The 14,269-nt window shown below is 35.5% G+C and overlaps 1 protein-coding gene across 2 annotated transcripts in view; it reads right to left on the bottom strand.

Moving 5' to 3' along the window:
- The window catches only part of CDH13 (cadherin 13), a 454,402-nt gene that overhangs the window by 254,770 nt on the left and 185,363 nt on the right, over nt 1–14,269 (bottom strand). For both annotated transcript variants that reach the window (XM_062007637.1, XM_062007636.1), the window contains exon 4: nt 11,933–12,049. In XM_062007637.1, the coding sequence (XP_061863621.1) occupies nt 11,933–12,049 (117 nt within the window). The remainder of the gene's footprint in view (nt 1–11,932; nt 12,050–14,269) is intronic.

Genomic DNA, 14,269 nt, shown 5'->3' with positions numbered 1-14,269 from the left:
CCTAAAGGAAACAATATGTCTGGTATTTAAGATTTCTCATTAACAGATCATTACAGGATTTTTTCCAAAGCATTATTGATGGTGTTCTCTTAGAAAAAAAAATCATTTATTAAATAATAATTACTCTCAGATTCTCACAAGAAAATAAATTAATAAAATTCAGTAATGGTACTATTTGACTTTAAAAAATAATAATCCACATATAATAGATTCCACTAATTAAAATTAATTTTCATGTTCCAGTGACCCTTAGAAAACTCAGATTAAAAAGCCCAAAAGCAATAATGGCTGAAGCTGATTTATTACATTTTCCTATTTATACAATTTCACCATGCTCTGGATTGTTCATTAATTTTTACTGGTGATAAAATTCATATAGATCTTTCCTTATAGGTTTTTTTTTTAACATAATTAGTGACTTCCCCATTGCAGACCTTGCTCTATGAATATACCTGATTTAACTTTTATTTCAACCCTACAATGAACAATAGCTTCTTCAGTAACATTTAAGGACTTGTTGGTCAAATGGAAAAGAAAAGGAATGAAAGGTTGTTATGCTAAACACTTGCTTCTTTAGTCTGATCTTATAAAAAGAAAATAAAACATTTAAGTGATTATGTTGTCTGATCCATTTTAAACATATTGGCTAGTTTCAATCACATTTCACCAAAAAAAATCCAAAATACAATGTTCCTAGAAGTCCCATGAAAAGTGAAAGACCTACATGACACCTGCAGAGACGGAAAGGTAGGAAGAGTTGTCGTTTTGCACGTGTATATTGATTACCCAGTCAGGCTAGCTCTAGCTCCAGGATGTACTCTTTTATCTCAGTTCAAAATGCCAAAAAGTAGAAAACAACATCAGTGATGCTGAGGGCACTGTGGAATGATTTAGGTTCATCGTGCTTGAGGTATTATCACAGATAAGACAACCCAGGTTTATTGCAGGAAAGCAATGTTTGTAGGAAGCCATCCTTCAATTGAAAGCATTGAAAATACTTATATTATAAAACAGGTTTGAACTTGAATTTCTGTTAAATTACTATAACTCCTGTATTCAAACTGTAGCTACACTCAGCTTCATCCACACTTTTCTTTTTTTTCAATACTAATAAGTAAAAATACATTAAGACACGTGTTATTGGATTATAGGGATCACTACAACTCTCAATTTCCAGACTTCATTGTTGTACCTATTTCTATTATCAAAATCCATTCTCATCTCCAGGAAGCTCAATTGAAAATGTAAGCTTAATAGTTTCATCCACACACTGTAGAAATTGAAGAACTTCTGAAGTACTGCAAAAACTGCTTTTATCCAAAAAAGAGGCAAATTTTAACTTTGATGAAGTTTATGCATTCTAATAATTTTCTCTAGAAACATAGTGAAAAACCGTAACATAATAGGTACCTGATTAGCTCACTTCAATGCTTTACATGTTTGTTTTTCCCCCTACAATCTCCCAAGACAGTTGGCCTGATCAAAAGTCCTCTCACACTTTGACAGGAGAATTTCTGCTCACTTTAATATACTTAAAATCAGACATCATTGCACAAAGACACAGTAAAATGTTTTACTATGTGCTTAACACACAGATTGTCACTCCATGAAGTGCTCAGTGGTGAGGACAAACTTATGAAGACTGTTACACCTCAGCTTAAACTGCAGCTCAAGCTATATAAAATTGCTAAAATGTGATAGCAACATTGTGTAAATATTTTAAGTAATTTCAATTCTTAGATAGAATTTGTATAAATATTTATTCCATATTATTTACCTGTTCTTCAGAAATATGAGACAGGTAGAAACATGGCACAAAAATAAGACATGGAAGAAAAACAATGCAACTGATATTTATTGACATAAGAGTAGATGAAATTGAGAGAATTTCCAGTGGAAGTAATATGTGCTCACAGCAGCATCATATAGATTAAAATGGGACAAAAGCACATACAAAGTCAATACCATCGACCAAGTAGAGACTACATGAAACTCTGGTTATGTATGTCTAAGCTTGTATTCATTAATTCTTATATGCATCTCTGAGTATGCATGTGTACATAAATACAGCATGGAGGACATGGCTGCTTCATTTAAACTCCAAATATATAAATTCTAATAAGTAACATGACTCCATAAACATCCTCAGAAAGTTAAAGACTATGATAACCAAACCAAAAATCAATGCTCTTGCTGATTTAATTACAGAACATTGGAGAGCAGGTCAATCCAAAAGTATAGTTGCCTGAATTCTCACTTAAATTTGCTTTAGCAGTGTTTCAATGGCAAAAAGGAATTTTCTCTCTTTGAGCAATTTTAAAGAAAGTAGAGCAGTCAAGCTATAATGTTCTTATCAAAGCAGAAGCAAAAGGAAACTAGAGATGTCTGAAATTGAAAATTGTAGTTCCACCTCTATTCAGGTCTGATGAAGTCACACTTGGAGTACTGTGTTCAGTTCTGGGTTTTTAATGTGAGAGGGGCACAGAAATTCTGGGGTTTGATGAAAGGCCACAAGATTATTAAGGACTGAAATATCTATGGGGAAAAGCTGAGAGAGCTGGGATTGTCTAGCCTAGAGAAGAGAAGGCTCATCAGTTTATATAAATACCCAAAGGGAGAGAAAAACAACCACCAAATCAGGATGTTTGCAGTGGTGCCTAGTGGTAGGACAAAAGGCAATGGACACAAACTGAAACACAGAAGGTTCAGTGTGACACTGACTAAGGAGCAGAACAGGTTGTCCAGAGAGGTTGTAGAGTCTCCTGCCTTGGAGATACTGACTAGATCCAGTCCTGGGCAACTTACTCAAGGTGATTCCACTTGAACTATAAGACTGGACAAGAAAATCCCTTTCAATCTCACCCATTACTTGATTCTGCCTTATAGACCACAAATTACTTAGTACACTTCTGAACTTCACAAAGTTGCAAACTAAGTGGTAAAGTTGATTAGTCAGAAAGGTCAAAATAAGAAAGTGGCCTTCAGAGAGCAGCTGGAAAACAGCAACAGATGTTTTGGGAAGCAGAAGGAAAAATATTTATTGAATTAAAACGCGGGTGCCATAATAGATATTGGCACCATATTCCTTCACCTACCTTATCTATCTGTTACTGCAGGAATATAAACAAAAGAAATACAAGAGAAAAAAAATCAGAATCATCACATGAATCATGCAGGATAAAACCAAGAAATAAACACAAAAAGGTTAAAATTAGTAAACAATTAAGAGATCCAGCAGTTACTCAGAAATAAGAAAATTACTATTGCACCCTCAGTGACAGTGATTTCCTCCACCTTACAGATGAGACATATATAATATATATCATTTTTCCTTCTAGAAATATTCTGCCAACCATATTTTCTTAATAACACTTTAAGAAGTCACAGATAGTAGTATAAAATTTGTTTCCAATCCAGTCAACAAAAACACCTTTAATAAAGTCTTGCATTAAGAGAAGCACCAAGGCTGACAGTATGACAGTATTTAGTTTGTAAATTGACTGGGATCATTACTTTTACTTTCTAAAATGTCATTCATTTTGGGTATTGCTTTAATTTGCACTGTACACTTGCTAACAACGGACTTTGCATAATAGGAAACCAAAGGAATAATTTGGAACTAAACAGGAAAAGGACTGGATGGAGAAGGCATAGTGTTCAGAAAACAAACGGATCGCACTCAAAGCAACATGAATCAATTCACAGCTATCAAATAAATACCTTGATTTAAGTGAAGCTCTATGGTTATGTTCTCTCCACTGACTTGTATTCTACAGCTTTCCTTCTAGTAATATATTAACACAGCACACTTCTAAGTAATATTGGACAAGATTGTTGCACTTATCATCCTACTTGAAAGGAAGTGTTACTCTATGCAGATTTCAAGGAAAAAAAAATTGCAAAGTAAAAGTACCAAGCAAACAGCAATCCTGCATCCAAACACCCTGCCTTACCAATCTGAGATGACAGAATTAAGCCTTACAACTTAAGGTTAAAATCTGGCCTTAGTAAGAATGCAGAGCTCAAAGGTTTTCTCAAAAGTATATATTCAATAAGAAAACAGTTTTTGGAACTGGACAAATTGAGTGTTTATTTCAAACAATTCGATTGAACCAAGACAGACAAAAGTCTAGGTGGATAAGTTTTTACTTTCGGTTAGCAAACACCTTGAAAGATTGTAAAGATGAATGTTAACAAAAAATCAGGATAGTTTCATGAAAACCACAGAGAAGTGAGTTGGGGAATGCAGTTCAATAACTGTTACAGGGGCTTTCTGGGTTCTGCTGTTGATGGCACTTTCCACTCACAGTATGCTCCGTAAAACCAGGTACAGAGTCACACTCTACCTGTAATAGTTCAAGCATGAGCCCAGGGGTTTATTTGAGTAGAGGAAGCTGGAAAAACCCTGGAGTTTTGGGGAGATACTTTGGGTTCATTTCTGCAAAAATGACTATTATAATCAACCATTCATAATTTTAAAAAATCTATGAAAAGGTATCTAACATAACAGGTATATAATAGGTATCATTAGATAAAATAACTTTTGCACCTAAAAATAATCCAAGTATTTCCCTTAAACTTGACCAAAATTCAATTAGTCTGTCAATGAAAAACTAATTTCAAGGGTTCCATTTTATCTTAGGAACTTTACACATTTAGTTTACTGTCAGGGACAGGCTTTTTTCTCCCTCTATCCTCATCTCCAACACAGTGAAATATCAACTTCTGAGATTTAAGTCAACACAAACAATGGGACAGTTAATCTGTAGTATTCTTTGCTGAACAGCTTCAGAGCATAAAATCTGTTTTGTTTGGTTCTCCATAAGGTCATTGGCATGATTTGTTATGAAGCAGGAAATTAGGTGCTGGATTTGTCAATACTGGGCAGAAACTTCCATTGTTACCATAAAACTGTTTTATCACCAACAAACCTGTTACCATAGTAACTAGAACAGGAAGTATTCCTCAGATGTTTAACAATTATTTTATTCTTATTAAAGATGTAAAGCACCTAAAAACAGTGATAAATTCTTATTATTTTTCAGTTTTCCAAGGCATCTTCTGCACAAATGCAATTCCTCTGAAAGATCTTAAGTAAACAAAGATCTTAACAGAGCTTTCCATTAAAATTATGATAGTTTAAAGAGAACAAATGTAATCTGTTGGAATTGTTTATGTGACTATCAATATTGTTTTATAAAAGCGAAGTTTGAAGAGAAGCCTTTCAGAAAAAGAGATAAATTTGAAGGGCTGTTTTCACTTAATGGTTTGTTAGGACATCAAATACATGTCCTTTAATGAAAATTAATATGCTGTAGTTTAATAATTCATGTACTTGCATCAAAAGCCCTTTAATTTGATGGAGTGCTGTTCATGTCACTACATTCATTGCTGAGGTAGGTTGGTATTTTTCCATGAAGGTCAGAAGTGTGACATTCCTTCATGCAAGCCATGAATTTGATCAGAAGTTAAACTCTGACATCTCCAATGGTCTGTTCAGGCCCAACTCATTTGGATATTACACATTTTCAAGAACACTAGAATAGCAGGAAACTTCTAGGTGTCAGTTCTTTGAGGATCAGAAGCATCTGTATTACACAACTGTGACTGTATATTTATCAAACTTTGTATTCGATCCTCAGTACTTCTGTTGGAAATTCATTCCTCTCCTCTGAGGACTGGAAACTTTTCTTCTCATCTTACACTAAAATTTATATCCATTAGTTATTGCACCAGTGTATTCCTTTTGCTTAAATCTTTACACTCACTCTGGATTTACAGAAAACACTTACTGTGCTAGGCTGAACAAATTGAGCTCATATATATTTCTGCCGAATCTTACTGTACTTTTAACTTGATTTTTCTCCAATCTCAATCTTTTTTCTTGTTGGATTAGAAAGTGCTTTATTTATTAAGACAGTCTTTATTGTCTAAGTGCTATTCATCAATAACATCATTTTTTTCTACCCATTTGCTATACATCTTTCTACCACTCTACTGATTCTTTATATATCCTCATCTGTGGATGTGTCTCTTCCTGCATAGAATGATAGACATACTTTAGCAGAGTGCTTTCCTTGTGTTGCATCAGACTTTGATGCAATAAAACAGAATTCCTTGTACCCAAGTAATTCAATTTACCCCCTGAAAAAGGTCCTCACTCTGTAATGTGAGGCCAGGAGCCAATCGTTCCAACATCTCCCTGGTAGCACAACTTTTTCACTGAAATGTTTTTCACTGACACTGAAATATTCTTGTCTTCTGGACAAGTCAATCCTTGCTGATGCCCACCTTCCCTTTTCTGAGCATAATTTTTGGGACAGCCTGATCATTACATTTGATGTGGTGATGATTTGAAAACAATCAAATGGATATTAAGAAATACTTTTTTTAAAAAATCTAGTGGAGTTTTCCTTCCTGATGAAGATCTGAACTCACTTCTAATTTCATAGTAAGAAATACATTTTCTTGCTTACATATCCTTTTTTATTAACTGACGTGAAGATTCAGACCATGAACTGGAGTTGAGACCTTCATCAACTGAGAAGTCAGAAAGGAGTCACACGGATTTCTCTTGTGGTGTTGGAAAGGCTTTTAAGTATAATTCCTCTGTTATGCACATCATTTTGTTCTCTGTAATACATATCATTGTCTTTCAGACTTGGACATCCATACTAGCTAGATCCACTGTCTCTTTCCACCTCCTCATTTGCTGCCTAATTGTTCAGTGGAATAAATGAACTTCTTAATTCAGCTTTTACTTTATTTCTGTTGTTGTTCGGTTGTCTTTCACATATCCTCCTGTAATCTACAGTCCCTCTCTCTAGGTTCTCTTTACAGGTTGGTAGATCATGATTATCTCTCTTGACACTTCTATCATCTTCATTTCAAACTTATGACAAGTTCCTCATTTTTTTCCAGCTGCATCTTTAATACTTAACACTTCTCTTCTGTGAAGCATATCATTTATCATATACAAATAGCCTCAATCAGATAGCCACTCAAAAATAATGAGCTTCCAACAGCTTTTCCATCCAGTTATCTTCAGCTTCCTCCCCTCTTCAGGTTTTTTCTATTGCTGCAGTAACAGTCAAGCTGTGTTTTCTCTTTGTCTTAAATTCACAGCTCAGAGGAGGAAAAAAACCACCTCCTCATAGACCTTAAAAATTTTCACCTCGTTTGCTAGCCTGCATCACTTTTACTCTTGAGCTTTTGTTTAGGACAGCACTGCCATCTCATTGTCTTTTGGCAGCTAACTGCCCATCAGCCCAGATCAGAGGCAAAGAGTATACATACAATATCTGAACAAAAATCTGAACAAACACCACCTCCTTCCAAAAGGACAAAACAACAAAGGAATACACAAACAACAAAAAAAGTCTCTTACTCTCAAAAAATCATCTTTTGGTTCTGCTTAATTCATCAATATCTTACAAAGTCTCCAGTGTACCTTTCTCTGTCTTCTGGCCCTCACTGAGCATAAAAACTCCTGCCAATTTTTACCAGGTCACTCATGGTTTCCAGCTCTTAAGTGTCAACAATTAAGATATTATTATGAAATACAATTCCTTCAAAAAACTGAATTATAGGTTAATCATATGTCCATCAATAAAAGCTATAACAAATCCTTTTATCCAATATTAAAATACTCTCACTTTGCAGATGTCCTTCTCTCCTAATGTCTGGAAGAGGAGCTGGATTTTGCTACCTGTCTCCACAATCACCTTCCTACACTTTGAATCTGCATTAGTCTATGTTCATCACCGCAGTTAAGTGTATCTGGAGATTGTCACCAAACAGATTCATTGAACCATGACACTTAAGTTAGTCTTAGAAAATATTTCCATAGCACAGTGGCAAATAACCTATCACCATAATTACAAGGTAATCCTGCATCCTACTGTTTTGTACTTCCTTTGACTTGATGTGGACAATTAAACCAGAAAAAATAACATATGGAGAGAGACTAAAAACTGAATATAATTTCCCTGTGCTATACCAGCAAGAGCTAAACAAAACACATCAATAACAGTCAACAATTGTGGCCTGGGCCATCTGGTCACAAAGGCTCATAATAAAAGATTGTATTAAAATATTTTAATTTCACTATTTTCCCTCAGGAATGAAGGACATTATGCAAAAGCTTCAGTTCTCCTAAAGGTGAGATTCCTCTACCTATGAGCACAGCACGTGTATGATAGTTATTTAATTAAGAGATACCCTAATGAAGGGTATGCAAATGACAAGTCAATAATGTAATGTTTAAGTGGGTATGGTAAAGAAAGAAAGATAGTAACAGCACTAATAACAGCCTCTACACATGTATTACCTTGTTAAACACAATATGAATTTGAATTTAAGTAATTGAAACAAACCATTTTTTATGCTTTCCAGGGAAGTATCTCCTTCCTGATCTGTACTATCAAACCTTAATGAATCAAGTCCCTTAAAACTCTAACTTTTTAATGCTATTGTTTCCTAATTGTAAAATGAAATGTAACTAATTGTTCTCCCCTTGCTCTCCTATTCTTACACATCTACCCTGCTCGCAACTAAGTGCTAATAAGCAGTTCAGTTGCTGGTGGCTGCCGTAGTCAAGTCCAACCAGCCTTGTGCCATTCTTCCAGGCAACAGAGCATAGGTTGGAAATCAAGAGTCAGACAGGACAGATGAATAAAGCTACACTGGAATTTGCTAAAGCAGGTGAAAGAAAGAGAAAACAACACACTCAGGGTGCAGTTGGAAAACTAATTGTTATGTGGACATCCAAACCAGATAACATGAAGGTATGAAAACAAACTAGTAATATTTGAAGTTATTACTATATCTCATTCAGTTAGGAAAGCTTCACATTCCTGATGAGTATAAAATGGAACTTTGCAATAACAAAGATGAAAGCAAAACAAAAATTGAAACTGTTTTTCACACAGGAAAACGTGTGATTATTCACCCCTATACATACACTTTATTGCACTGGAATCCCTCGTTCCTTAATAATTTTGTTGCTATGTTTGTTGCTGTATTTATTACTATGTCGAGACATTTGTCTGAGATCACCCATTACAGAGGAGCCCAGAAGGACATTGCTCACAGTGCTGGGCAGAGTGAATCCCTGTTGTGTGATACAAAATCTGCTGTTCCCATCAGAGCAAACCAGCTTGTGTCCACAATCCTGACTGCTGGCAGTTACATGACCAAAGTTTGATCCAGAATCTACTTTTCTTTCTTCTTGTCATTTGTAGAATTCTATTATAAGATGCAAATTATCCTTTCTTTGTATGTTTTCTCTCTTCTCCAAAACACAATGGAAACTTCAACTGCTAAACAGATTTGCAATTTCCCTTCACAGTGATTACAACAGACCAGAGATAGCAAAGTTTAAGTTCAAGAGAAATTCCTACACATCAGAAGCTGTAATTCATCAGTCCATGTAGTGTCCTCTTGAGGTTTCTGAAGATAAGCCTCAAAATATTGTTGCAGAACAAATTAATATTTCTCATGCCTCACACAAGTGGGCCATTAATTCATGAAGCTACATACAGTTACAACAAACATCTACAGTTCAATAAGACAGATGATCAACTTTTTCGACAGTTTGTGCAGAATCTGAAACAAGTACATGAATTGATTTTCTAAGGCTATATCTGAAGACTTCATGACCTATCTCAGGAAGATCTTCGACATGTCAAAAAGATCTGGAAGAGTTGCTTTTATTTTCAATATAGTCCTACTGAATTTTTTAGCTGGAGAACGATAGACTCTCTTCCTTACCATCAATACATCTGAGGCTTTAAACCATTTTTTTATGCTTTGTTAAGCATTCAGCTGCAAATTGCTGCAGTTGACCTAGAATATTTAATTCTATTATTTTAAATATCTTCAAAATTTTTGTCTCACTTGACACATATACTCCATGTTACTACTTGCAATAGAGTGAAAATACTCACGTCTACAGACCTAAATTAGAAATATGCTGGAAAATCGGTATTTAAACACTTTTAAAACTTATAACAGCTCAAAGTACAAGGTGCTGATCATTTGCAGTTCCCATGATTTAAGTATTAGTAGAGGACAGGTATCTTTCAGCCTTTGAAAAACAGACTGCCAGGTGCTTTTACACTGTTGTGTTTGTACATCTTCTAACACAGTTGTGATCCCCAACTACGATTTCAGGAATAACAACAAATCAAGGTGACAAGATGCTAAGGAAATCATTTAAGTACAAATAGGACTTGATTCACCTCCTGCTTAAGGAACCTGTTACCAGGACTAGCATCCTAGATTCCCAATGAAAATACTTAAAGAATGCACTTCTAGAGAGCAACTCAGACTACCTGAGACGCAAAAATTCAGTGTTTGCTAGCAGCAGGAGTGAAAGAGAACAGGGAGAAATAAATCAACAACAAAAAAAGAAATATTATAGGTCTATGTATAAATAACTCTTAAAATTCTCTCACTGGTTTAAAATTGCATGAGGTAGCTAAAAAATTAATTATTTATTACTAACATATTAACGAGATTTGCTTTAGTTATTGATCATTAATTCTCAAACATTGAAATGTGAAGGGAGAAGTTCAGAAATGGCTTTAGAAAGGTTAATGCACATTCAAAAATAATTCAGAAAGATAGAAATCTTATGGAAATTTATGATATCTGTATAAATTTTTTATGGGAAAGGAGAGAAAATTAAATCTTCATAGATTATTCTTTCATTTTACTGATAGGAAAATAAACTTTCCTAATTATTAAACTGATTAGGTGCCAGCTGCCTAAATTACACATTGATCATAGAGTCAAATTATGTCCTCAAGCTTTGAGTTTAGCCCCAGTGATGGTATTGGTGGCCACCAGGAATACATTCCACAGCTGTATAGGCCACCGTGTTATTAACACACCTACTACAGTCAGAGTGGTGCTGTGATGGATGCACTTGACCTCTTAGCCAAACTAGTAGTAATTTGGTACAGGCTTCAAAGAAGGTAAAGGCCTGAGCTGTAGCTTGGCCAAAAACTCCTCCTGTTTCAATCTGTTCTCTGAAAACCCAAAAAGGAGCAGAGTGATGCAGATGAGCTTGGAACGCTGATCAGATTAACACATGGATAGCAGGTGGCCTTTCCAAGACTCATTTATCAAGGGAAGAAGAATGTTGTGGGTACAAGGAGTCTCATGCATAAACTTTCCCGTCGCATGTAATTTGATTAGTAGCCAACCAATTTATTCCAGAAACATGACAGCCTAAGTGAGCCCTCTTTGAGGTCTCCCCCTTGGGCAGGTGGTGATCTCCCCTCGGGCTGCAACACCTCTCAAGTTTGCCCCCTCGACAGAAAGAGACTTTGTAGCAGTGTCAGGGTTTTGGTAAGTGAATTTGGCATGCTGAATTAACGTTAATGAGACATTACTAATCCATGTAGTTACTCGATATTAATTATTATAAGCTTTGTATAGATAATTCTGTTAGAATTAAAGCACTGTCTTAGTCTGAGATTCAGACTGGGCTTAGACACACCTAAGCTATCTAAGCAGTTTAGAAAGCAAGGGGGTCCACGTTGAACCTTGTAGCTCAACATGAGGGTCCTTATCCTTTGTGTCTCCAGTCTCTGTGTAACCCATTCTAATTCAATTCTAACTCAATTTTCCTTTGTAATTTCACTTCCATGCAGTAATTAATAAGGTGAACTCTGCCATCAAACTTATTGAACCTTGGTAAACCTTGTTAAACTCTATTAAATTTATTGAGCTCTGCCAAATTATTATCTTACCTCAATAAAATATATTGCACTTCTCCCTTTTGAGTAAGGTGCATTCCACTCATTTATGACAGATGCATATGAGTCTGTTTCAAAACCACCAACATGACAGGCATTACAAAATTTTAAGAGAAACAGGTCAATTATGTAATAGAAACATTTAGTCTAGTTCTTTGTTGACTTACCTTGCCAACAGATCTGGGGAACGGTGGTCTTTGATTCTCAGGAATTAATATTGGAGTTGCCAAAATAGCCCTTTTTTGTCTTGGAATTCCAAGGTTGCCTTCTATCTTAAAGATTTCCTAAAAAGGAAACAGACCAATTACAAAGACTTTTAAAATAATATTCAGTTGTTATTTCCATTCCCTGCATCTTCAGGCAAAATCAACACGAACTACCAGGTTCAAAGTTTAAATTATTTGTATTGTTTGTATTATATGTTTTCCATCAACTAATGATGACATATCAAACTATTTAAATGTCAGGATACTGCACTTAGTGACAGTAGACATGCTTTATTCAGTTTTTCTTCCTGTAGATTAGTTTTAAACCTAAGCAAGCGTGTCTATCATTCTAACTTGATGGCTATTTAAATCATTAACTCTTAAACAAGGTGTGGCTTACCTCAAATACATGTATGAGACCTGTAAAAAGCCACACTTTAAATGTCTTACACAAATTTCAGACCTCAAGTTGTGTCTATATTTGCTTCTTAGTCTGGGTTTTTAATCACACAGAACTTACAAATCAATTTGCTGAGACAGACTCCAACTAATGGGACTCTCAATAGATACTAAAAACTTGTACCTTTAAAAAGGAAAGACACAAAAACTCAGGAGTAACTTAGAATATCAGCTCAAAGCAGTTTCATTGTGTTGGACATTTGGTTTTGATTTGTTGTGGTTTGGCTGGTTTTTTTCATGCTACTGCATATGAAAAAAAATTAAAAGTAGAAGTGGTTCATATGACAGGTTTTCCTTTTCCTGCTGCATTTTCTGCAGTATTTAGTTCTACTTGAGCTTCAGGCAATTCAGCACTCCATGAGCTACAGCAAACTTTACAGTGACCTCTGTCCCCTAGAAAGCTCTGCCCATCACACCCTTACCTTCCCTCTCCTTCTGCTCTCTGATCCTCTCGGTGCTTTCTCTGCACAAGCTGCAGTTTCCCAGAGACCACCTCTTTTTTCTAACTCCTATGGTCTCCGTAACTCTCTTCTTGAATCAGAGTTACTACCAAGGTCAAAAACAACCTCTCCCCATCTCCCAAAGCTCTCCTCTTGATCTCACGCCCTTTTTGGAAACAAACCAACCCAAAACAGTACACAAATTTATAATGTGAAACTCAAAAATGTATTTAGATCTCTACTATTCATTAAGATTGTTGTGATAACTTTACAAAGGAAATCATAGGTTGAATTAAATATCTAATTTCAAACCAATAACATCCTAGAGATAACACTTTGCTCTCTTAATGCAGAAACTCCAAAAACCTAAGTTTCTCAGTCAGTGCTGGAATCCATGCTGTTCTTTTAGTAACTGCTGCTTTCTTACAATAGGACAACTCCATATCTAGTCTGTATTTTTATAAAACTGTAAAACTGAATGAGTTTTCTTGGTGCCACAATCTGAATATCCATCAGTCAAAAACTCCACAGGCTGCTCTTTCTTCCATCTGTAGAGATGTCTCACATCTAATGGGTCTACCATCATCAAAACACTGCTTTATCTCGCTTTAGCATTGCTTTTTAAATTTTGACAACAAACAGCAGCAAGGGAAACTCAAGTCTTCACCAGTTAGCTTTAGCCATGACACAAAGAGCAGTGGGAAAACCAAGCAGAGCATCTCATCTCACAATTTTGCCAATTTTCATAACTTTTTGGGGCTCACCCTGATACAAAGTTCCCACCTCTCCCAAAGGCTTTGCCACTTCTCTAATCCTTCAGTCTGTAGGCCACTTGGGTCCCTATTTTTGTCTTTCAATTCCTCTCCCAAAAGTATTTTCCTTAATAAAAATTCATGAGAAAGTTCGAGATAAAAACATTTGAAGTGTCAAATAAAAATGAAAGAGCTGAATTCTGTCCAAAGACAAATGCACAGAGCAGCAAGCTTTCAAAATCACTTAAACTGTAAACACAACAGAAAGTTTAGCTGGCATGTGTTTGTGACATTTCTAAGCAGAGTAAAAGTGACTACCAGTATGTCTAAAAGGAAATACTAGTTCTTTAGCTCAGGAGAAGCAGTGCTCAACTGATCATTTGTGCTAACTCATGGTGTCTCTGTGCTCTTGAAAATATAAGGAAGAACTCCCAAGTGCATACTCTTTGGAAACGAAAAATACATTTATTCTGATTTATATCTCTTTGTATCATGGAATCCTAGAATTTCTGGGTTGGAAGGGACCTTTGAAGGTCATCTAGTCCAAGCTTCCTGCAATGATCAGGAACAACTTCGAGTAGATCACGTTGGTCAGAGCCATATCCAACCTGACCCTGAATGTTTCAAGTTTCTATACCAGTTTGAGG

This window comes from Colius striatus, chromosome 14 (assembly GCF_028858725.1).
Source record: "Colius striatus isolate bColStr4 chromosome 14, bColStr4.1.hap1, whole genome shotgun sequence".
Lineage (NCBI taxonomy): Eukaryota > Metazoa > Chordata > Aves > Coliiformes > Coliidae > Colius > Colius striatus.
This window is presented reverse-complemented; position numbering and strand designations above follow the sequence as displayed.